General features: G+C 44.0%; 1 protein-coding gene across 1 annotated transcript; it reads right to left on the bottom strand.

Moving 5' to 3' along the window:
* Positions 1–871: 871 nt before the first annotated feature.
* Positions 872–19,282, bottom strand: cacng8b (calcium channel, voltage-dependent, gamma subunit 8b). Its single transcript, XM_084026104.1, has 6 exons — positions 18,908–19,282; positions 9,316–9,604; positions 8,502–8,726; positions 5,080–5,163; positions 3,766–3,906; positions 872–3,481 (listed from the first exon to the last, which is right to left on the bottom strand). The coding sequence occupies exons 3-6, from the start codon at positions 8,722–8,724 to the stop codon at positions 2,685–2,687; spliced, it is 1,245 nt and encodes a 414-aa protein (XP_083882230.1). The 5' UTR covers positions 8,725–8,726; positions 9,316–9,604; positions 18,908–19,282; the 3' UTR covers positions 872–2,684.
* Positions 19,283–23,252: the final 3,970 nt, after the last annotated feature.

Below are 23,252 nucleotides of genomic sequence, written 5' to 3' on the forward strand. Positions count from 1 at the left end.
TCCAGAAGAGTTGAAGCTGTTATAGCTGCAAAGGGTGGACCGACGTCATATTAAACCCTATGGATTAAGAATGGGATGTACTTTTGGCAATATAGTGTACCTCACTCTGTATTATGATAATATAATGATCAAACATCCAAGATAAATTGTCTAACAATAAGCAAAATGTTTTTTGAGTGCATTTAAAGTTACATTTTCAAATTAAGGACTTTTACTTATTAATTATTTCAATGTATGCTATTGCTGATTTGAACATATATATTGCGATCACACTACTCTCAATAGATAGCGGCTAGCAGCTAACAGTGCAAATCACCACAGCAGTTACGCAGCAACATTATTATTCATTTGGAGTTGTGATTCAATATTCAATATTCAGGTTTCCTTTTTTGGCCTCGTCCCACTCATGAGGGAAGTACTGTTAAATGCTAGCTGCTAACTGCTGGTGGTGCTAAGCAGCTAGTGTACGGTAGAATATTAGATCTTTGTTGTTGCAGAAAACGTTGAAAATATTGCTATAAAAGTGATGACAGTGAACCATAAAGGTAACTTTGCCAACCAGACGGTGAAATGAGCCAGAACGAGTTCTGAAGTTCAGTGAATGCAGGCGGAGCTGCAGATTCAGCGGACTATTCTCTGGAGCTTCTTCACCAAGAGCAATCCTTTCACACTGTCACATGGTCCTCATGTTGTCACTAGATAGATGGTTAACATGAAACAATGGATTCTAGTAAATGATACTTATACACTGTCTACAGATACTCTTGGGGGATGCTTGAAACACAGCTTAATGCTCATTCTAGTCCAGAAGAGACCCCCTTCTTCTTTCTTTGCAAAAAAAAAAGCAACAAAAGACAGCAGTCTGTGAATATGTCCGGTATTGTTTTTTTTTATAAACTTCGTGCAATACAGTGTTTAAGTTTATCACACATTTAGATAAACCATAATCATTTGTCTAGATATATCTATTCTCAACTACATACTATTCATATTGCCCACATAAATGCTATTTGTGTGCAGTTTTTTTTAATCACATTATTCTTTTCTGAAATGAACTCAAAGAAATGAAAACGTATAGAATCTGGAAGCGCCTGGTTGTTTTTGTTTTGTTTTGCTTCTTCATCAAGCGGTGTGTCCATGGTTTCAACCCGGATCTGCAGTCATTTGAGACAGGTTCGTAGAGGGAGTGGGGGTGGGGGTCGGGTGGGAGGGGGGTCGTGGGGGGTTACATTTGTTTACATTCTCATCAACATAAACAGATCAGGTCAGAGTTCACACTCTGGAGTCAGCGGTCACAGGGAAAGCACAGTGACAAGAATCTTTGGGGGAGGTTTAGGGGATCCTCTCTGTGGTGAATCTGCTTTTGGTCATGTGATAAAGTTGAAGAACACTGATCATGTGACCAAATATGGGGTGGGGAGGGGAGGGTATGGCGCGGAGGTTGGCGGATGCAAACCGCCCAACGAGAGTCCGTAGAGGGCATCAGGAACAAAACAGCCCCAGAATGCATACCCAGTTTGAACAGTGGTCCCGAAAAACGGATCTATAGACTTTACAAATATATGTATGCTGAAATTACAATGTACATGTATCTTTTCAAAATTGATCTCTATTGTTTTTTTTAAACCCTTTCAACCCACATATACATATTGTCTTTTTTTGCCACTGAAAAGATGAGTTGCATGTCTCACTTTGGGACTCTTCATAGAAAAAAATGATTCGTTTTTTTGTTTTTCTGCTCAGGCAGTAACCTTTACCTGAATCTGTACAAATGTATTATTCTATGTCTCTTTTTTTTCTGCTTCCTCCCGTCGGAGGTTTCTGTTAATGCCCAAGAACAAACATCTTCAACACGACTAGAGCTACAAGTACTACTGTTTACACTGATTAGAATGGAAATAAGACTAACAGAGGCCCATAGAAAACCCAGACTCGTAATAACAATGAAGTTGGTCGGTTAACTCAGTCACTCACATTATTGTTGCATTTCTTTCAGTATCAATATTGGAAGACAATTTACAGTATTCAAATCTGACATGTTATAAGTGAAAATTATATAATATGGGGGTTAAAAAAAAAATACAGGCCCTCATTCTCCCACATTTTGTGCACACTCATGCTTGACACTTTGACACAGTAACACACAGCTCACTGAGAGTCCCAGTGGCTCTGCATGGAAGAAATTCACAGTAAAAGTCGTTGAGATCTAAAATGAGAGTGAACGTAGCATGAAAATTCAAACGTTTCATTCCAAACTATAGTGTTTGCAGATACGGCTAGCCTGTAATAACGCTAAGAATAATCACAACAACAATTTTACATTAATGATGATCTGGTTAATTAGCAGTAATATTGCACAAAAAATATGTGAAATATTTTTCAGAATAGCCCAAGGTTAATTGCGTTTGATCATTAACAAAATAAATCATTTCTAGCACATTAAAATATCAAAATAGTTTCATTGTGAAAGTTCATTGTTGTTGTTATTATCACTCTGTTATTACTCGTCTTCTTTTTTGTTCTCGGTGAGATTGAGCAGACTAAATGGTGAACATGGAGGGAGAGATTTAGCATTTCACCTGTCTGTCTGTTTTCTACCTATTTCCTGTTGAGCCATGAACACGGTGCTCCTCTCTATCTTCCCTCCTCTGTCAACTCTACCCATCCTCCTTCTCGCCCTCTCTTTACACCGGCGTTGTCTTCCTATTGAGCGTGTTAGAGTTACTCTCCCTGTCTCCCTTCAGCCTGTCCAGAGTCCCCATGCCTCGCTCCCTGTCTACTGTGGACGAGGTGAAGGGTGGAGGGCCGGAGCCCACCGAGTTGGGCATCGCCGCGTTGGAGTTGGAAGAATTGGAAGGGTTGTGGGACTTAAGCGAGGGAAGCGTGCCGCTCATCATCACCCCCCCTCCCCCTCCGTCCTTTGGGAAGCAGTTGTGGAGCTGGTAGAGCGTGGCCCGGTCCACTGTTCCATACATGGGCGGCAAACCCCCCAGTTTGGGGTCGCGGGACAACGTGTAGAGAGAGATGTCGCCTCCAGCCAGGGCCGTGTGAGAGCGGGAGTGGGGGTTCGGCAGGGTGGAGACGGAGATGGGGCCCTGGGAGAGCAGCGCGGAGGGGGGCAGGCCGAAGTTCTTGCCCCCGCCGCCCCCTACAGGTGAGGGGTCTCGGGAGCGGGAGGGGTCGGTGGAGCGGGACGAAGAGCGGGAGCGGCGGCGGAAGCGGTAGCTGGGCAGGCGGAGCATGGCGTGCGTGGTGCTCTTGAAAATGTCGGTGCGGGAGCGGCAGCGCAGCTCCTTGTTCTTCTCGATGTAGATGTTGACGGCGAGCACCCCCACCATCTCGGCCATGATGAAGGACAGACCCCCAAAGTAAAAGGACCAACCGTAGGAGTACTGCCACTTCTTGTCCTCGTCCTTCTTGGGAGAGATGTCTCCCAGCGCGGCCGAGATGTACACGATCACACCGATGATGTTACTGAGACCTGTGGGCGCACAGACAGACAGTATTTACAAAAGAGCTCAACACGCCAACCAACGTTCTAATAAACACATTTGTTTGATATTTCTGATTTGTGGTATTCTCAATAAAGACAAGTGGAAGACGAAGGTTGAATGTAAAAACCTATATTAACCTGGCTGGTAGTCTAAACACAACTGTGTCCAAACAAAGCCTAACAAACAGTTTGGGCAGGTAATATTCTCCAGACCAGCACTCACACAAGCAGCCGTCACTACAGTATAAGCACATTACATATTCTTAAGTTACCTGCAGCCACAAAGAGAATTCCCGCCCCCAGGATGATGTTCCTTTTGCTCTTATAGAAACGACTAGCAGCGATGCAAACTCCTCCCATCAGCAGCAGGATGGCACTGAGGATTGGAAAGATGTTGGAAGCCCTGACGACTCCTAAACAGAGCGAGAAGAATGGAAGAATGTATTGTTCATTTTTTCCTTGACTTTTGAGGCGGATCCGTTTCGTCGTTTACTGTTGACTCTCTAACTGAGCCATAAAGATGCTGCTAATGCAAGCCAAACTTTCCCCTTTACTTACCATTAAAAGAGCTAAATTGGCAAAAACATGAGAGGCTTTTATTGTGAAGAATTCATAGGAAATGTGACTTTTTTGTTGCTGATCGTCATCATTCACCAATAAAACAAGAAAGTGGTATTGTTGTTCAATGAGGGTCAATGTTAAACTGTGTGGGAAACAAATTTTCATTTTAGGAATTTAAGATTACAACCAGAAAACTATTGCTGTAGTTTAAGTAGAATAAAATAAGCAACGATCATAAAACGTGTTATTATATACCATGTAACCCAGACTAATAATATATAAAAACAGTGAAAGCTTCTCCATTAAAAATATACACATAATACACGGTGAGAAAAATTAATTACTCAGTCGACACACGATTGAATCAAACCCTTCCCATGTGGCCTTCAGTGCTTTCAGCAGGTCTGTCAAGCATGCACACACTCACACACACACACACACACACACACACACACACACACACACACACACACACACACACACACACAAACACACACTCACACACACACACACACACACACACACACACACACAAACACACACACACACTCACACACACACACACACACACACACACACACACACACACAAACACACACACACACACACACACACACACACACACAACACACACACACACACTCACACACTCTTCTCTCATCTAGGACAACTAGGCCACGGGAGAGAAAATGCCACCTAAATGCCAGCAGAATGCCTCTGCAACATTGTAAACAGAACACAAGCCTTTATGTATGCACGGGCACACATGTAGAGTATCATGGAGCAGAGAGATATCACTGCAGGGCACCGAGCACCAACTAGGGCACCCCATCTCCCCTCATTTTCTGTTCACAGTGTCACATGATCCTTTCTTGCAGAGATAGTCTTTTGAGGAACGAGCAATAAACACAGAGTGGAAAAAACATAATGGAAGGTCATTTTACACTCCTTTCCTTCTCTCTCATATTACAAGCAGACTTCTCTCTCATTCATTCATCATGCATGGATAGCAATGCTGGACTTACGTAGGACGTACTCTGCCCCATCATGGTCAAAGTCTGCATCTTCTGGGAAGTGGTTGATCTGAGAACACACTCCTCTCTTTACTCCTGAGATAGAAGAGGAGAAACACCGGTGACCAGACGCAATAAAAGCCAGGAACTGGTAAATGTAACCTTAAGAAAAGAGAACAGCAAATATCCTCCTGGGGGACAAACTGATGAACAGTCATATCGGTGTTAGAAACATCTCTTTTAAAAAAAAATCCAAGCATATGTATCAGATAATAAGCTTCAAGATTATAATAAGAGCATGACAAAGGTTCTACTAAAAGTTAGTGACATCACACACACACACACACACACACACACACACACACACACACACACACACACACACACACACACACACACACACACACACACAGGCAGACAGATAACTACCCGCCAGGATCTTGTATGCAGACAGACAGGAGGACGGAGGGATTCACACCACGGTTGCTGATGGATGGATTGTGAGAGAGACGGATGGAAGTGATGGAATGAAGAGACACAGACGGAAGGAGAGACGGACAGATGTGGGTGAGCTGGTCTCTTTCTCACAGCTCTTTATATTCCCACAGGCTGCTCTGTGAAGAAACGGAGCTACATCAGTCCAGCAACACAGATCAGTGTTATCAGACACACTCTTTTTTTTTTTTTTTTACATGTTTGGCAGATTTCAAGCACATTGGTAATCAGGGCTGATCCCTGATTCCCTGAATGACATGCTGGCCCTAAAACATCCAATGGGAACATAATGTTCTACAAAGTGGCCATATGAGCAAGCTGTGTTTATAGCTCCATAAATCTGGATGGCTGAGTGATATGAGGTGCTGCATTCAGGTCACAGCTGCCCCTGGAGGTGTGGGTTTGAATCCCACAAAATGCTGATTCCAATGCTGTACTTGCAACTGCGGCTCTCCCATAATGTGCAAAGTCATGAACATTCTGAGCTAATATACACTTACCTGTCCTCAGATTGTGTATCGTACATACACACCGTAGCTATATGCCACTTATAATACATACATATATGTTTGGCTATGTCTATGTGTATCATTTGATGTGTACCTTATTAATATTTCATATTTGCACTCAATTTATTGGCATTCTCTCTCTTTCGTCGTGACGGGGCGTACGTTGAAAAGATTTTAAATGGACTTAACTAATTTAAAAAAATCTAAATTAAGACTGAATACAAAATAAATACACAATTTAAAAAATGACATATTGAGTCAGCTTAAACATGTTAACAGTGTATGAAAATTTAGCGAGTGAGCAGAAAACTTAAATATAATTTGGTATAATAGATAGCTGAAAGTAACAGAAGCATGGTTGAGTAGTAGTAGTTAACCAAACTGAGAGAAACAGTAACAGCTCATTATATGCATGTATGTATACCGTATTAACACATTATGTTTATTTCCTTGGTGTCTATCAAGTGTGCGTTGCCTGAAGAAATTGTACGAAAAAAAGAAAAGTAATGATGGACAGGTAGCTGAGTGCAAGCCCACCTTGAGTGAACCTGCAGAAGGGCTGGGGACGAGGACAGGACACATCTCTACCACAGCATAATGTGCCACACACCCACAGCCATAAATCTTTTAGAGCGAGCATGTCCTGCATATCCAGTCCAGCTACACCTCACTGCATCGCTGCACGACTACTGAGCATCTATCTTGGCTGAATACTCCACAGACATCAAGGATACTTGACCTCTAAGCCATGCCAAGATACTGTCAGCTTTACTGCATCACAATGTGAGAGAAAAGACTGAAAGAGAAGAAACAAGGAGGGGAAGAGGAGGAGAAGCCAGTGAAAGATTAAATGAAATGTTTGGAGGAGTGAGACAGAGGAATAGCAAGTGGAGAAACTGAAAGAATCAGGCAAACGTAGGGAGGGAGGGGGAGAGAGGGGGGGAGGTGGGGGTGGAGGGGTGCACTGCAGTAGTGCTGCAAGGGCTAGAGCTTATCTCTAATTGGCTGCTTTGCTATCAGGAAGCTTAGAGATGAGGGCAAATTAGCTTTGTACAATGACCAAGCCCAGGATGGGCCGGGGATGCTTTATAAGGAGAGCCAAGAGGTTTTCCTGGAGACAGAAGTCTGTAGCAGAGGCACAGATCGCTAACTCACACCACCGCCTTGGCTCTGGCCTCACTGTTAACTCCAGCCCAGCCTTTACTGCTGACTGTCAGCCAGGCAGTGTGATGTATAATGAATTAGCAACTTGTGTTGCAGTGACAAGACCGAGAGATGACCACTGCCAGCTTCAGTAGCTTCCACCGCTCCCAGTGAGAAGTGGACGGCAGTCTGAAGTCATTATAGGATTATTGAGTTAGGGTTACGTTTCAGTATCATACAATATACTGTAATTTTGCTGAATAGTTTTCTTGTCACTACGGGCTACCGAGAAGGGATAGAAGTGTATAAGTGTCCGAAGGCCGAGCGAAAGGCTCTGCTGAACACGTCTGCACTGTCTCACTTTGCAACACATGAAATAAAGAAATAAAACCAGCAACACGTGGTGACTGATGGAAAATATGCTTCCCCTTAAAAGCTTTGACATAGCCAACAGATTTTCATTCCACTGTAATGAGTTCAGTTCGGTTGGATTCGTCACTAGCGCCAGCCAGCGTCCGTGGCCACCCACTCCGTTTTGGCGAGAGTTAAATCGTCAAATGGCAGCGGAGGCAGAAAGACAAGAGTTTGTGATTACAACACCTTTACATGAATGTGTGCTCAATCTGAATAATTCTGCAGAAAAACATGGGCAAATATTATCCATCGCCTCTTACTTGACACAGGGAAGTTAAGACCAGTAAGAACACTTATTCACGTTGTTGCAGAGCTTTAGAAGGAAAGAATGATTCCACTCTCGTGTCTGTACTAATATGAAGTGACATAGCAGCCGGTTAGCTTAGCTTTACGAAAAATAATCTGGAAACAGGGTCCTGATCATTTGGGATTATGAATTGCTATTTTTAGGTTGATATGTTTTTGTACAGATTAAACAAACAAGATATAACATGTTTATTAGTGAGCATTAAGAGGTGCTGGTAGGTGAATTCTATAACATTTTGTCAGAGCCCTACTAGCTGTTTCCTCCTGTTAACATACTGTTAAACACATTTGCTAAGCTAAGCTAACTAGCTTCATATCTGTGTCATCAATCTTCTCATCTAACTCTCAGCAATAAAGCAAATAAGTCCATTTCCCAAAACATGTCTGCGATCTTCAGTGACTCTCACCCTCGGGTCCCTGAGTCCTGGAAGCATGAAGGTTTGGATCTACATGCTAAATGGCTACAAAGTAACCACAGCTGTGAAGACCTTTTACACTGAAATCAACCAAAAACCAAAGCTTACATACATCCCCAGAGACCCAAGATGTCTCCCGCTCCCTCCGTACCTTCCAGGCAGCATATCCTCCACAGTCCAGAGTGGGTGAGCGCCCCCGGATCCTTCTTGTCTTTGTTATGGGGGTCGTCCTGGGTAACATTGGCTGTGCTGTTGCAGATGAGGGCACGGGAGTACAGCCAGTAGTCCGTCCCTATTGCCACCGTCATCAGGCCGAAGGCAGCGAATGCCCCCACGGTGGTGAGGAGGATCTGGATCCCCTTCTCACACACCATGCCTTCGGAGGGAACAGATGGGAGGAGGAAGGGAGGGGGATGAAGACAAGGTTAGTCCGGGAACAATAAATAAGCAGAAGTGTGTTTAAAATCATACAAAGTGTTCCGTTTGTCGGGAAAAGAAGGTGAAGCTTTCAGGTGAGATGATGAGGGTGAAGAGGAGGCGAGGGGCACCAGTGGGAGGCAAAGAGGGAGGCGATGAGAAAAGGCGCCGGCGAAAAAAGGAGGCTGATGTGGGAGGTGCAAAAGTGGCTTTATGATGTGTCCTTGGAGGAGAGTTGGATGACTGCTGACTCCGCTTAACAAGACAGAATTGATGTGAAACACAACAGATCACACCCTCCCAATCTCAGTGTACTCCATATTCATGACCCTGACACCATTCTCCCCCTCCGAACCAGCCGGGCTGGAGATGAATACATAACACACACACACACACACACACACACACACACACACACACACACACACACACACACACACACACACACACACATGTGCAGGCTTTATAGGTTCCTATAAAGCCTGCACATGTAATTATTCTACATTCATAAAGAGACTGAAGTAAAGTCTCAGCCAGTCAAGTCTTACCTGACGGCGAGTTTCTATCCTTCGACTCAATTTTGAAATCTTTCTTTTCCTCGTCAGTGAAGAACGTGCTGTCCCCTCAATCCGGACAGCATCCATCGACTGTTTTCACCCGCTCCCCTCTCTCCTGCTTGCACTCGTTCACTCTCTTTTGCCTTCTTTCTCTTGCCCTTTTTCCTCGTGCTTTCTTTCTTCCTGGAGGGCTGTTCGCTGGTCGAGGCTTGGGCGGTTGTCCCGCTCTTCGTCCGTCCTCTGCTAGCAGAAAACTTGCACCATGTTCACGGCTCTGCAGCTGCACATACAACAAAGCAGGAGACAGGGATGGGTGTTGCATTGGATTAGTTTATGTAGGAGTGTTAGCCATGAACCTTCACATACAAAGAAAATGTTCAATATTTTTATTACAAAGAGTTTAAATAGTAGGCAATATAACTAGAAGTATAATAAATCTATCAGAGCTGCTAATCAATTCATCTGATGACTATTTCATTGACACGTTTGATTTAATACCAATTTGCCAGGCTTTCTCAATTTAATCCTCATCTTTAGTTGCAGTTTTGTAGGTTTTTTATCAATCAACTAATCAAAAGGTTAATGGACAGATAATACCCACAACTGTTTTGATAATTGATTTGTAATTGAAATAATTATTCAAGCAAAAATACTAAACATAAGAACAACGTCCCAGTATCTCTGTTGATATACTTTTCCTCGTCTCATGTCATGGTAAGTAAATCTATGGGATGTGAACTGTTCAAAAACAATTTGCAGACGTCTTCTTGGTCTTTAGGAAATTGTAACTGACAGTTTTCACATTTCTATCATATTTCATAAACCAAAGGATTAATTGAGAAAATGAATTGATAATGAAAATACGTGTTAGTCGCAGCTGTAGTAGATTTTGGTATTTGCATATGCCTTTTTGTCCTCTGTACACATGGTGCCCATGCTCATGCACCGCTCTGTTTAAATGAAGGTTAAATGAATGAGAAGGAATATTAACTATTAATCACCTAATCATTTGGTCAATTTAAATGTCAGAAAATAGTGAATAATGCCCGTTCCACATTCCATGGTGATTTTTTTCAGTTTTCAGTCCAAAACCTCAAGATCTTTAATTCCATATCCCGGAAGACAAAATAAAGCATTGAATCCCCACAGCTGAGGATCTGAATGGGATCTTGGAGTTTTTATTTGTATTTTTAGCCATGGCTACAATAATTGGATGTATGGCCAAAAAAAATAAAGTAACTTCATGATCCTCAGAGGCCTGAATGGTGATCCTCACACGTATACCATTACCTTGACATATTTGGCTTTTAGTGAAATATTGTAACAACTGGATGGATTGCCATGCTATTTGCTGCACACTTTTATGTCCCCCTCTACTGTAATAACTTTGTTCATATAATGCCAGCATCAGGTAAAAAAATCATAATTTGTCCAATAACAAATATCCCCAAGATGAAAGGCTTCATCAGCCTCAGTAGTGTTCTGAGCTAATGATGCTAATGTTAGCAAGCTAACACACCTAAACTAAAGTGGTGAACATGGTAAAGGTGTTACCTGCTTCAAATCAAATGTTAGCATACCTGCATTTAGCTTTGCAGCCTCACAGAACGGTTAGCAGGGCAGTAGACTCTTTCTGCAGATTAACCTTCTGTCGATTGACTAATCAAGCCATCAGCTCTGAATTCTACACTGCAGATGCTTTATTTGAACGTTTGAGAACCATATTGGAACAACGTCTATACTGATTAGAGTGATTAGAGGTGACAATTTTACGGGCTAAAGACAGAATGACTCCAGAGCGAGTTGTACTGCATCTAGCCTGAATAGAAGAGCAAGAGGGGGAGGCAGAGAGGACCAACCCGACATTGTTACCATAGCAACATTGAATTCCAAAGTCTGGATCAGCATAGAGCAAGGGAGGGGGGGAGGGAGAGGGGCAGGCAAGAGATAGAGGGAGAAAAGAGGCAGAGAGAGCAAAGCGGAGAGAGGGCAGAGAAGAGAGAGAACAGAGACGGGAAAGAAAGAGGCAGAAATGAAGGGGAATATTTCAAATCACCAGTGTTGACTGTGAAACCCAGACAGACACACAGACGGACCAGTGCGCTAATGCTCTATCAATAGATTTGTGTGTGACCACAGTGACACAGATGCTCCCAGACACACACACTCACACACACACACTAAAGACAACACGCCATCAGTTACTGAAGAGAGAACGAGGAGCAACCACTCCATCGGTGTCTTGATGAATTAAGGGGGAAAACTAGGAGGATACGATAAAGCAACATGGGTTTATTTGACAAACATTATTAAGCAGACATAATGCAGTGCAGTCAAGTCTGTTAATATTTGATGATGCAATATGGCACCGTGATCAAAATAGGTTACATCCTGTTTGCATTGTGGGACCCAAAACAGAGCTGCCTCAGAGACAGACGGAGAGATGGGAGGAGAGACGGTGTGTTGTGTGTGTTCTTCATGTGTGTGTGTGTGCACATTTCCTCTCCAGTGCATCTGATGATGGGTCTAGTCCAATCTGATTGAATCCCAGTGGGCCTAATGCTCCCCTCACTGAGACAGTTAGCCTCCTATCTCTGCGTTCAGGCTCCTTATTATGTAAACTGTCAAATGACACCACCACAGTGTGGCTTATTTATACATTGTGGGTTCATATGTGCAAGCAAACAAGTGAATGTGATGGTGCTTCTGTTCGTGTGTGTGTGTGTGTGTGTGTGTGTGTGTGTGTATGTTTGTAGTACGACCTTCCAACCCTATCAACATACTGCCTCTCCCCGAGGGAAATATATGTCCAGAAGGGATTACACGATCTCCAAGGCCTAAAAATGCAGTATCTAATGTGTGTGTGTGTATGTGTGTGTGTGCATGTGTGGTCTTTGACTCCAGTATTTAATGAATGACCTTAACAATAACCTACTAAGTTATTCCCCTTAGTAAAACTCCCCTGTGTAGGAGATCATAATTGTCATTTAATTATCTGTAATTTCTATTTTCCTCTAATAATTAAGAAAGAGGGGAACAAGGGGAATGAGAGCAAGGGAGCGTGAAAGAACAAGAGGGCAAAAAAAAAGAAAGAAAGTGTGGGAGTTTCACTAAATGGCTTTGACTAAGGGACTGTACAAAAATGATGAAGGGGGCAAGAGGTCAAGGTAGGATGGTGTGGCTTTTGGGGGGGACAGGGATGGTCCTTTATTGTCATACTTATTATTCCAGCCTTTCTTTGCAATAAAGTGAATGTGACTTTAAAGATGCTCTTTTCTATATGCAGATGTTCACTGCTAGTAATGTGAACGATACAAGTTGCTCAAACATATTAAGCTTTAAATTCTTTACTTGAAGCTCGTGGGTCCAGGCTACATTAACCGCTGCTAGCATAACACACCAAACAGTCTGACCAAACAGTCGGCAGTCAAGTTGATTGGTGGGTAATGTCAAATCACATCACACGTCTTTATTAGAAGAAGAAACATAAAGCGTAGTCCCTTTCACCGCCTTGATAGCTTTCGTACAGTATTTTGGCAAGACTGGTGAACATTTAGTTGTAATTTTAGATTTACTGTAGAATAAGTGTTGACTTAAAAAATATATAGCTTGTCTATTCCATAATTCTGAGCTAACTCAATCTTAAAGTGACGCTTTCATTGTATGTTTGCAACACTCTGAGGGCTCTGGGCCAGCCTGAGGCCAATTAGCTGCAGCAGGATACACTGCAACAAAGGCCAAGGGCTGCTACAGGGGCCATGATGGGAGCAGCTCACCTGTCAGGAAAACTTCAGATGTAATCAGATCCACCTGCATGACTCATTCCCAGCGTGAATGAACACCTCATATAAAATATAAGCACACCCAATGAGCTGTGGCTCCAATAATGCAGCCATAAATCACACAGGAGATTTGAATTTCGTAGCAGCTGCTCCATTAGCTATTCATTGCATAAATCAACTACCAAACTGCTTGTTGAATAAATGATGACATCTGTAATAAGTTTTTTCCACACATGTGAAAGGCAATGATCCTGTGTGGGCATGCGAGGGTATTTTCAGTGTAGATACACAACACCGATTCAACCGCAGCGTTACGTCGCATCTCCAGGAGAGGAAACATGAACCCAAATCCGAGATGTGGTTAGTGAGAATGACAGAGGCTCATACTGATCACTTGACCAAGAGGAGAAGAAAAAAATGCACTGGGCCTACTTATGATGACAGCTCTAAAAATACAAGCAGCGTATTCTATTCTGAGAGCTTGATGCAAACATCGTCTAAATATTCAGAGCAGTGATTCTTGGTAGCCGAGATGATTTCTCTCCATGATCATGGGAAAATGCTACACACCTGAGATCCCACAGATGCCTAACACACACACACACACACACACACACACACACACACACACACACACACACACACACACACACACACACACACACACACACACACACACACACATGTTTACATCTTCACACACATACACAGGTGCTCAGAAAAAAGATCAACGCACAAACAAATGCGTGGCACGCAAAGCACATATGCAGCCTCCAACCCCACAACTGTCAAAATGATAACAATAAAATGATAAAATAGGTCATCTTTAAAAGGCAGTTCAAATCAGCCAAATTGCCATTAAGCCCATGTGGAGAGTCCACCAAGATCCTCAGACTGCATGTGACCAAGTGTCTGCCTGTCTGAGCAGAACAGCCTTAGGAGGCAGTGACAGTAACACCTTGCTCTAAGAGGTTCCCAAAATAAAGTGCCTCTGGACGACTTGACGCTCATGAACCCATGAACATATGCTTAAACGCAATGCACACGTGTCACCATGCACATGCAAGGAAGACGCCCCGCTCGCTGGGTACATTAACCACAGATCTCTCATCGACTCAAAGAAAGAAGTGTGTTGTTCATTTACTCTCCTGCCATGTACGTGCAGCAGAGGTGAACAACATATAACAGGAAAGGGAACGGAATATTTGCAGATAACAAAGCTACTCAAAAACATTTTCATTCATGATTCATAATTTAGTCTATTCTGTTAAATTCTGGTAAAATACCCAGCAAATGTAATAAAATGAAAAAACATTCCAAAACCCAAATATGTTTCATTTGCAATGAAATAAACCAGCAAATCTTTGTAGTTGAGAAGACACACGTTCTGCAGGTTTGATTACCAAATGACCCTCTTGCTGTGAGGCGACAGTGCTACCCACTACACCAACGTGCAGCCCCATTAGTGAATACAATTGATCACAAATAGGCACTGAGCAAACTCCTTCTGAGGATATGAAGTCAAAAGCTCCAGAATAGAAGTGAATCAACAGACACTGAGTTATGTTTTTGTTGTTTGTTGTAATGATGAATCAACTCATCTTTGTAGATCATTACAGGACTTTCACTCATTCATTTATTTATCAGCTAAATATTAAAGTGACACAACCTTCTCTGTACTATTTGGCACAGATGCTTGAGATGGTCAGCATGCTGATGAGGTTCTCTGATTGACTTGATCTTTTTAGTGCCGTCGTGTTCAGACACCTTCAGCCTGTTGCAGTCTGAGTGAAGAGGCTTCAGTGGCGGCTCCCGTGTTGTATACCTGCAGTCCAGGGAGCACGCTGCCTGTCCGTCATGCTAACGCAGTGTTTACGCTGCGTGTTTCTGCACAGACAGGCTGCCTACGATGTATCACCACTGCCATTAGCGAGTCAGGCTTTCGCGACCCCACACTCGAAGGCGGCGCTAACGTGTGCCAAGCACGTAAAAACAACAAAGCTGGAGGTTTATTGTTGCACAGGCCACAGCCATTGAGATGGGAGCCAATTAGAGAGCTTCAGATGAAAAAAGCCTCAGCAGGACAACAGTGTGTACTACTGAATCAGCCAATACACAACACTGTGTTTAAGTTCCCAGAAGAACGCTCACAGGTTTACATGTAAGAAGTATGTATACGAGAGTCTGAGTCATCGGTGCAGCGGTCAGAAGTTACACCTGTAAACTGCTTTATTTGGACCCTGAGATCATATTTAAATTGAGGTATCTGAGTCTGCCCCCCCTTATGCAGGTTTCCTCCCTGAGGAAGGAACATAGTGAGGCCTGCTGTGGACCATCAAGAAGATTGCAGCAAAGGCATCGATTCTTTGAAGATAGCTACATGACAGATGTGATGATCGTTGCAGAACCACTTCTCCTCAGGGAGGGATCGGAGACGAACGACTTGCGGCCAACAAGCGGTGAAACAGTGAGGGCAAAACAAGCGGGAACGCTCAGAAGTTACTGACAGTTTTTCCCACTGTTCTGAACTCGTGTATTAGATGATTATGATTTGGCCGGATCTACACACCAGTATTGACTGCAATGAGTCACCTTACAGCGTAAACAGCAGATCTTAGAGGCAGCAGAAGGCTTTTTGAAAGTAATCCAAAATCCAGAGAGACAATCATGGAGGCCACACACAGCAGAGATGGTGTTTCACCACGTGGGAGGCTGAGGAGGCTGAGGAGGCTGAGGGGGCGGGACCAACAGACGGCGGGCCAGCCACACCTCAACGGAAGATTGACTGATCATTGATGGAGAGGCGGGCCCTTCATGCAAACACAAAAAAAGGACATCTTCTAATCACTGTTTGGAATACGTTTAAGTTCAACTGCACGTCCGTTAGCCGAGCATGGTCTTCACAGGAATGACACTTTTCATGAAGTCTGAATTCTGTCGCTTATTTGCAAACTAGCCTTAAAATGATTCATATGAGCCTTATTGTTCAATTAAGTTTCTCATCCACAATTATCTATTTGCAAATTGCATCTAATTACAACGAAATAAACAAAAAAGCCTGCTATTTAACTATCACTCAGCCCACACGCTGACACCAGCACTTCACAGATAAGTGTGACGATGTACAGCAGAAGTTCATCTTTAGACTCGTGACAGCGCCCACAACAAGCCACAGACGGGTAACCAGTCTATCACAGGGCTGACATGTAGAGACAGACAGGTAACCAGTCTATCACAGGGCTGACATGTAGAGACAGACAGGTAACCAGTCTATCACAGGGCTGACATGTAGAGACAGACAGGTAACCAGTCTATCACAGGGCTGACATGTAGAGACAGACAGGTAACCAGTCTATCACAGGGCTGACATGTAGAGACAGACAGGTAACCAGTCTATCACAGAGAGACATGTAGAGACAGACAGGTAACCAGTCTATCACAGGGCCGACATGTAGAGACAGACAGGTAACCAGTCTATCACAGAGAGACATGTAGAGACAGACAGGTAACCAGTCTATCACAGGGCTGACATGTAGAGACAGACAGGTAACCAGTCTATCACAGGGCTGACATGTAGAGACAGACAGGTAACTAGTCTATCACAGGGCTGACATATAGAGACAGACAGGTAACCAGTCTATCACAGGGCCGACATGTAGAGACAGACAGGTAACTAGTCTATCACAGGGCTGACATATAGAGACAGACAGGTAACCAGTCTATCACAGGGCTGACATGTAGAGACAGACAGGTAACCAGTCTATCACAGGGCCGACATGTAGAGACAGACAGGTAACTAGTCTATCACAGGGCTGACATATAGAGACAGACAGGTAACCAGTCTATCACAGGGCTGACATGTAGAGACAGACAGGTAACCAGTCTATCACAGGGCCGACATGTAGAGACAGACAGGTAACCAGTCTATCGCAGGGAGACATGTAGAGACAGACAGGTAACCAGTCTATCGCAGGGAGACATGTAGAGACAGACAGGTAACCAGTCTATCGCAGGGAGACATGTAGAGACAGACAGGTAACCAGTCTATCGCAGGGCTGACATGTAGAGACAGACAGGTAACCAGTCTATCACAGGGCCGACATGTAGAGACAGACAGGTAACCAGTCTATCGCAGGGCCGACATGTAGAGACAGACAGGTAACCAGTCTATCACAGGGCCGACATGTAGAGACCGACAGGTAACCAGTCTATCACAGGGCCGACATGTAGAGACAGACAGGTAACCAGTCTATCACAGGGCTGACATGTAGAGACAGACAGGTAACCAGTCTATCACAGGGCCGACATGTAGAGACAGACAGGTAACCAGTCTATCACAGGGCTGACATGTAGAGACAGACAGGTAGCCAGTCTATCACAGGGCTGACATGTAGAGACAGACAGGTAACCAGTCTATCACAGGGCTGACATGTAGAGACAGACAGGTAACCAGTCTATCACAGGGAGACATGTAGAGACAGACAGGTAACCAGTCTATCACAGGGAGACATGTAGAGACAGACAGGTAACCAGTCTATCACAGGGCTGACATGTAGAGACAAACAGGTCTTTGGATTGTGGGAGGAAGCCGGAGAACCCGGAGAGAACCCACGCTAACACGGGGAGAACATGCAAACTTCACACAGAAGGAACCCAAACCCAAACAGGGAATCGAACCCAGGACCCTCTCGCTGTGAGCCGTACCCACTACACCACGGTGCAGCCCGTGTGAAGAGAGGCAAGTCACCACATTTGAGCACATTTCCCATCAGATGGTGATAACAGTGTGATGCAGCCTGAACTCAGGTGGACCTCCTTGTTGTTGTTGCTCTGAGAACCACGGTGACTCCTGCATGCTGCAGTGCACACTCTGATAGCATCTCCAATCAAGACTCCCTCCACCTCCATCCCAGATGTGATCTATGCGATGCACGCGCTGTGCTGAAGAATGCACAATTGATAGGGCGCCAGATGTTTGGCGCCCTTTACCTCTGGATCTGTCAGAACACGCGAGCACGCGCGTCGGCCCGCGAGAGAAGACGGTGGGCTGGGAAAGAATAAAAAATAATCAACCTCATAATAACGCACCAGGTGACACGATGTGGCCCGGGTCCAACGCGAGGCTAAGATGTTGGCCCTGCGCCGCGACCACGGCTCGCAGCTCCGGGGCCGAGAGTGTGCGGGGCTGGAGGACAGCGATGCGGACTGCGGTGCATTCATTAAGAGAGCAGGCTACACACATCGCATCCCCCTGCTGCCTGCATAGGCTCTACAGCGGAAAATGGACGCCGAGCATCAAGCGGCCGGAACGGAGAAAGAACTCCGTGGACTGGGACACAAATCACACACCGAGACATCCGCAAACCCCCCCCCCCCCCCCCCAAAAAAAACCGTCCTCCCGACCGTGCGACCATCTCAGCACATACAAGATATATATTTGGTCCACACCTGCGGTGCTGATGCAGGGAGAGCTTCAAACGAGCTATTATAAGGGCTTCATTTGCATAATAGACGTTGCCGTCGCTAATTATAGGCCCGCGGAAATAGGTGGGAAAATTCAATCATTCGGCATTTAATCAGAGAAGTGGCAGAAGTCAGAGCATTCTGATCATGTCCCTGTAAATCCCGGATCCACACTGTCGGTGTGTAGCGGGCTAAGTTGCGGGCAACGTGAAACAAATCAATGTGGCGTGTAAAGCACATTGAATGAACTGTGATCCATTAAGCTGCAAAGTGGGGGAACACAACAACGGAGGCACAGTGTAATTATCATGATTAAAAGAAGCGCGGAGAGGTCTTACCTGCAGGCTTCGGGGTTTTGGGTTTTATTTCAGAGGTTCGCAGCGCGTCGCACTCCCAGAGAGATGGAGATGGAGGGGGAAAGAGCAGATAGGGGGTGGACGGCGGATGGGCTGAATAACGGGTCTATCGAGGCAACAAAAAAAAATGGGAAAAAAAAAATGAAAAAAAGAAATAAATAGAAAGGAGATGATTAGAGTTGATGAAAATAAGCAGCACGCGAGGGACCGGGCTCCCAATTCCGGATTCAATTGCAATCAGCCAGTGATGGAAAAGGGTTGAACATGCCTAAAAAAGGCTGATAGAAACCACGTCACTGAACACGGATTTGTCTACAGTGGATGTGGCCGCTGCTTGTGTGTACTCGGGGAGAATGCGTCTCCCCCCTCCCCCCCACCCCCTCCCCTCCGGTTGGACGCTCGCTCGCTCGCTCGCGCGCCTGCCCGCCTGCTCTTCCGTCTATTTCTCCCACACTGAGTCCGACGCGAGCAACTTGTCGCATCTCAAGCAAAACTCCTCGGCGATGTGAATGATGACGGAGAATGTCAGAATCGACACAAGATGAAATCTACGACCACAGTGTGTTTGCGCTACAAGATCACGGAGAAGATTTAACCCCCTCCTCCTGCTTATCTCCCCTCCCCCCCTCCTCTCTCTTCTCTCATAGTGAGGGAATCGGTCTGGATGTGTTTATTGGAGCGTGTGCCGCGCGCGTAGGGTCGTGCGTCTGTAAGTAGCCTACTAGCCATGACCAGGTTTATATATATATATATATATATATATATATATATATATATATATATATATATATATATATATATATGTTATTCATGTCGATTTTGTTGTTGTTGCTGGAGAGCGAGTCGATGCACCGCCAATGGGACACTTTTCCTCTGTGGCGGTGATGATGCTGCTGCTGCTGATGATGATGATGATGATGGGGGCCGCGCTGGTAGTTCTGGGAAATGCAGCAAGAGCGCAGCCCTGCAGAGAGAGAGAGAGAGAGAGAGAGAGAGAGAGAGAGAGAGAGAGAGAGAGAGAGAGAGAGAGAGTTGTGTTCAATCATGGAGTCAAATATCTACAGGTCAATAGTTGTGTGTCAATATGGACAGAAATTCAGCAGGAGTCATATAATAATTGTGATAATTGCCTATTTTTGCCTCATTATTACGTCGTTAGTGTTGCAGGATGTGGCTGTCTGTAATCTAGACCACGTTGTACCACAAACATGGAGGCGGTGCTGGAGCTGCTGGTCCACAGCAGTTAGGATGCACACAACTCAGCCAACAATGACCTTCAATAGCTTTAAAATGGCTTTGCTGCCCAGTTTACCCCTTTCTCTCTCTCTCCCCCCACCTACACACACACACACACACACACACACACACACACACACACACACACACACACACACATACAGAGAGGGGGGGGGGGGGGGGGGGAGCTGCAGAGAGCTAATACAGAGTGACAGGTCTTTCATGCAGTAATGGTGATGGTGAAAAGAGAGATCCACTCAACCCACAGTGCCTCACATAAAGTCAAACACACATGCATACACAGACAAACAAAAGAAGAAGAGAATATACACACACACACGCACACACACACACACACACACACACACACACACACACACACACACACACACACACACACAGTGAAAAGCACATTATTACAGAAAAGTGGCCACACAGCAAACAGAAGTTACAATTTAATCTCAATTGTTTACACCAGCGTCAGACTTCATTCATCAAGACACACACACACACACACACACACACACACACACACACACACACACACACACACACACACACACACACACACACCACTCTCAGTCCTGGAAGTCAGACAGTGCTCACGCGTTTTAGTTTTATTGACCTGTGGATTTCTCTCTCTCTCTCTCTCTCTTTCTCTCTCTCTCTCTCTCTCTCTCTCACGCACACACACACACACACGTTATCATTTACTATTTGCATCTTTGACATCTTGTTTTCAAATGATATATTGTAGATTATACTTCAGATAGTAATTAGAGTTTATATAATTAGTATTTCCTTGTTGATCAGAAACAACAGACTGTTGCTCCAAAAGCGTTACTTTACTGTGCTTAACCTTGAAGAGAACATGCTTTTCCTTTTAAATGTATAATAAGCTATGTAAAGTCATACAGTTGATCATTTAGGTTTTACTTCACTTCAAGTTATTTATATTATATTTTATATTAATTCTCATCTAGTGAGCGTATTAGTCTCAGGTTGGTTATTATGATAAACGAACCTTCATGCATAAGCAACCACTTATGCCAAAATGCAGGCAGGCACGCACAAACGCGTCCACACATACAACACTGATCAATTGTTGCCCTCAGGCTGGTGGCTTGCCGTGACTGAGGAGGGAGCCTGGTTAACACCCAGTGGTTCACCGCAGTGCAGTGTGCATTCACTTATAGTTCCCTCCGTCACAGACCAGCCACAAACACACTCTTCATGGATCATAGTTTTAGAAGTGCATGCTGGCTCATACCACTACAGTTTACATCAAAATGTAAATTATGCAAACAATAAAACTAAATAGAAAACACACAGAAACGTTCAACAACAGAAACATAACCAAAGAGGGCAAACAAGGTAAAATGAACTAATGATTTAAGTTTTATTCATGTTTCCCAGAAAGTGAGTGACAGATGTCAACACTTTCAATAGGGATCTTAATCACAACTGCTATTGAATTATGTAACTCAAGATTATACATCAGTTACATTGAAGCTTTGAAAAGCATTGGTTTTACCTATTTTTTTCCTTTACAAAGATGGTCATGTGCAAGAATTCCAGGCTTTTTTGCAGAAGCAAGCACAGCTACACCCTTTTATGTAATCACGTAGAGAAAAGGAAAAAGCTGGGGGTAACAGAGAGGGGAAAACAAAGAGGCACCCAGATGAAAAGGGAAAGAACCGCCGCAGTTCAAGGGGCACCGAACGCTGATCGAAGGTTGATAATGTAAATGATGTAACGGAAGACGCGGAGGTCGCGGTGGGGTCAGCGACCTCTAAAGGTCAGCAAGGTGGATTTGAACAGGAAGGTTTAGATGCCCAATAAATATCTACATAGGGAAACACTTTGATCTTCTTCAACAGCTACTGCTGAGGTGTCCTCGGGCAAGGCACTTAACCCCCTAACTATAACGGCAGAGCCAAGAACAGCAGGCTGCCGTTACATGGGCTTAATGGGAATTTGTGCAACAGCATAAAGGAAAAGCAGGGTGGTGTGGAAGAGCCACGTGCTGGCTCAACAGAACCCTGCATCAAAGGTGAAATATGATAATAATATAATATCTCCATGGTCCCAGTTATATTCTCTCTGTTAGTCTGGAAGACGTTCGTCCCACACCTCCTCTGTAGGACACTGGTGTGTTTCCCTCTCTCCAGTCACAGTGATAATGAAAACCAGCCACTACATGACACGACACGGTGGCTTCATTCTCATTACGACACATATATCCTATCAACATATCTCTATGCATGATGTGCCTTAAAAAAACAAAAAACAATTCTAAACTGAAATACGACTGTGTTTGATGCACAGGTCCTGCTCGTCTACTTTAAGAGCAACTTGAGCATTTAGGTTCTAAAGCGTCTGTAAATATATGACTTAACACAAAATAAAAGACAACATTACTGTACTTGGTTCAAGTGCGTGACAAAGTAGGCCAAAATGTCCCATGCTGCCTGCTACATTGTGATGTGGAAGGAGTGCTACGCTGACCCGCCTGAGATCTGAATCCAGATACCCGATGGATCAATTAGTCCATCAAAAAGAAAGAAAAAACAATCAGCACCCATTTTTCAAAACGCCAAACACTTCCTGGATATATATATATATATATATATATATATATATATATATATATGTTGATGTGTCACATATATACGAACTCTTTTGGTTTTGGACACTTTGTTGAATGAAACTAAGCTGTTTTAAATAAATCACCTTGTGCCGTGGGACGCATTTCTCACTGTTCCAAAAATGTCATGTAGACAAAATGATACATTTAGAAAAACTAATGAGCAGATCAGGTGATGATGGACATATTATAAGTTGCTGCCATAAACACAAGAGCTCAATATCATGTTTTCATTCAAACATACACTTTTAGATAAACCTTCGGTATGATGCAAGAACGGCTACCAGAAATATTGTAATAAAGCAGCGGCCTCTACTTTGTGTATGTAATGAGGACCTGGGTTTCACAGACAGTGGTATTGTTCTTTGAGCGGTAAGTGCAAATGCAATTGATGTTTTCAGAAGTTTCCAGATATATAAACAGCATTGAAGTTTAAGAAGTCTT

The sequence above is a fragment of the Eutrigla gurnardus genome (genome assembly GCF_963514095.1).
Source record: "Eutrigla gurnardus genome assembly, chromosome: 14".
NCBI classification, from domain to species: domain Eukaryota; kingdom Metazoa; phylum Chordata; class Actinopteri; order Perciformes; family Triglidae; genus Eutrigla; species Eutrigla gurnardus.

What these genes read in the sequence shown, in the direction of transcription:
- cacng8b (XM_084026104.1), bottom strand. Translation starts at nt 8,724, where the DNA reads ATGGTGTGTGAGAAGGGGATCCAGATCCTCCTCACCACCGTGGGGGCA. An exon ending in GAGGATATGCTGCCTGGAAG is followed by an intron (nt 5,164 to 8,501) that starts GTACGGAGGGAG and finishes CTTCTATCTCAG; the next exon opens with GAGTAAAGAGAGGAGTGTGT. An exon ending in AATTCTCTTTGTGGCTGCAG is followed by an intron (nt 3,482 to 3,765) that starts GTAACTTAAGAA and finishes GTGCGCCCACAG; the next exon opens with GTCTCAGTAACATCATCGGT.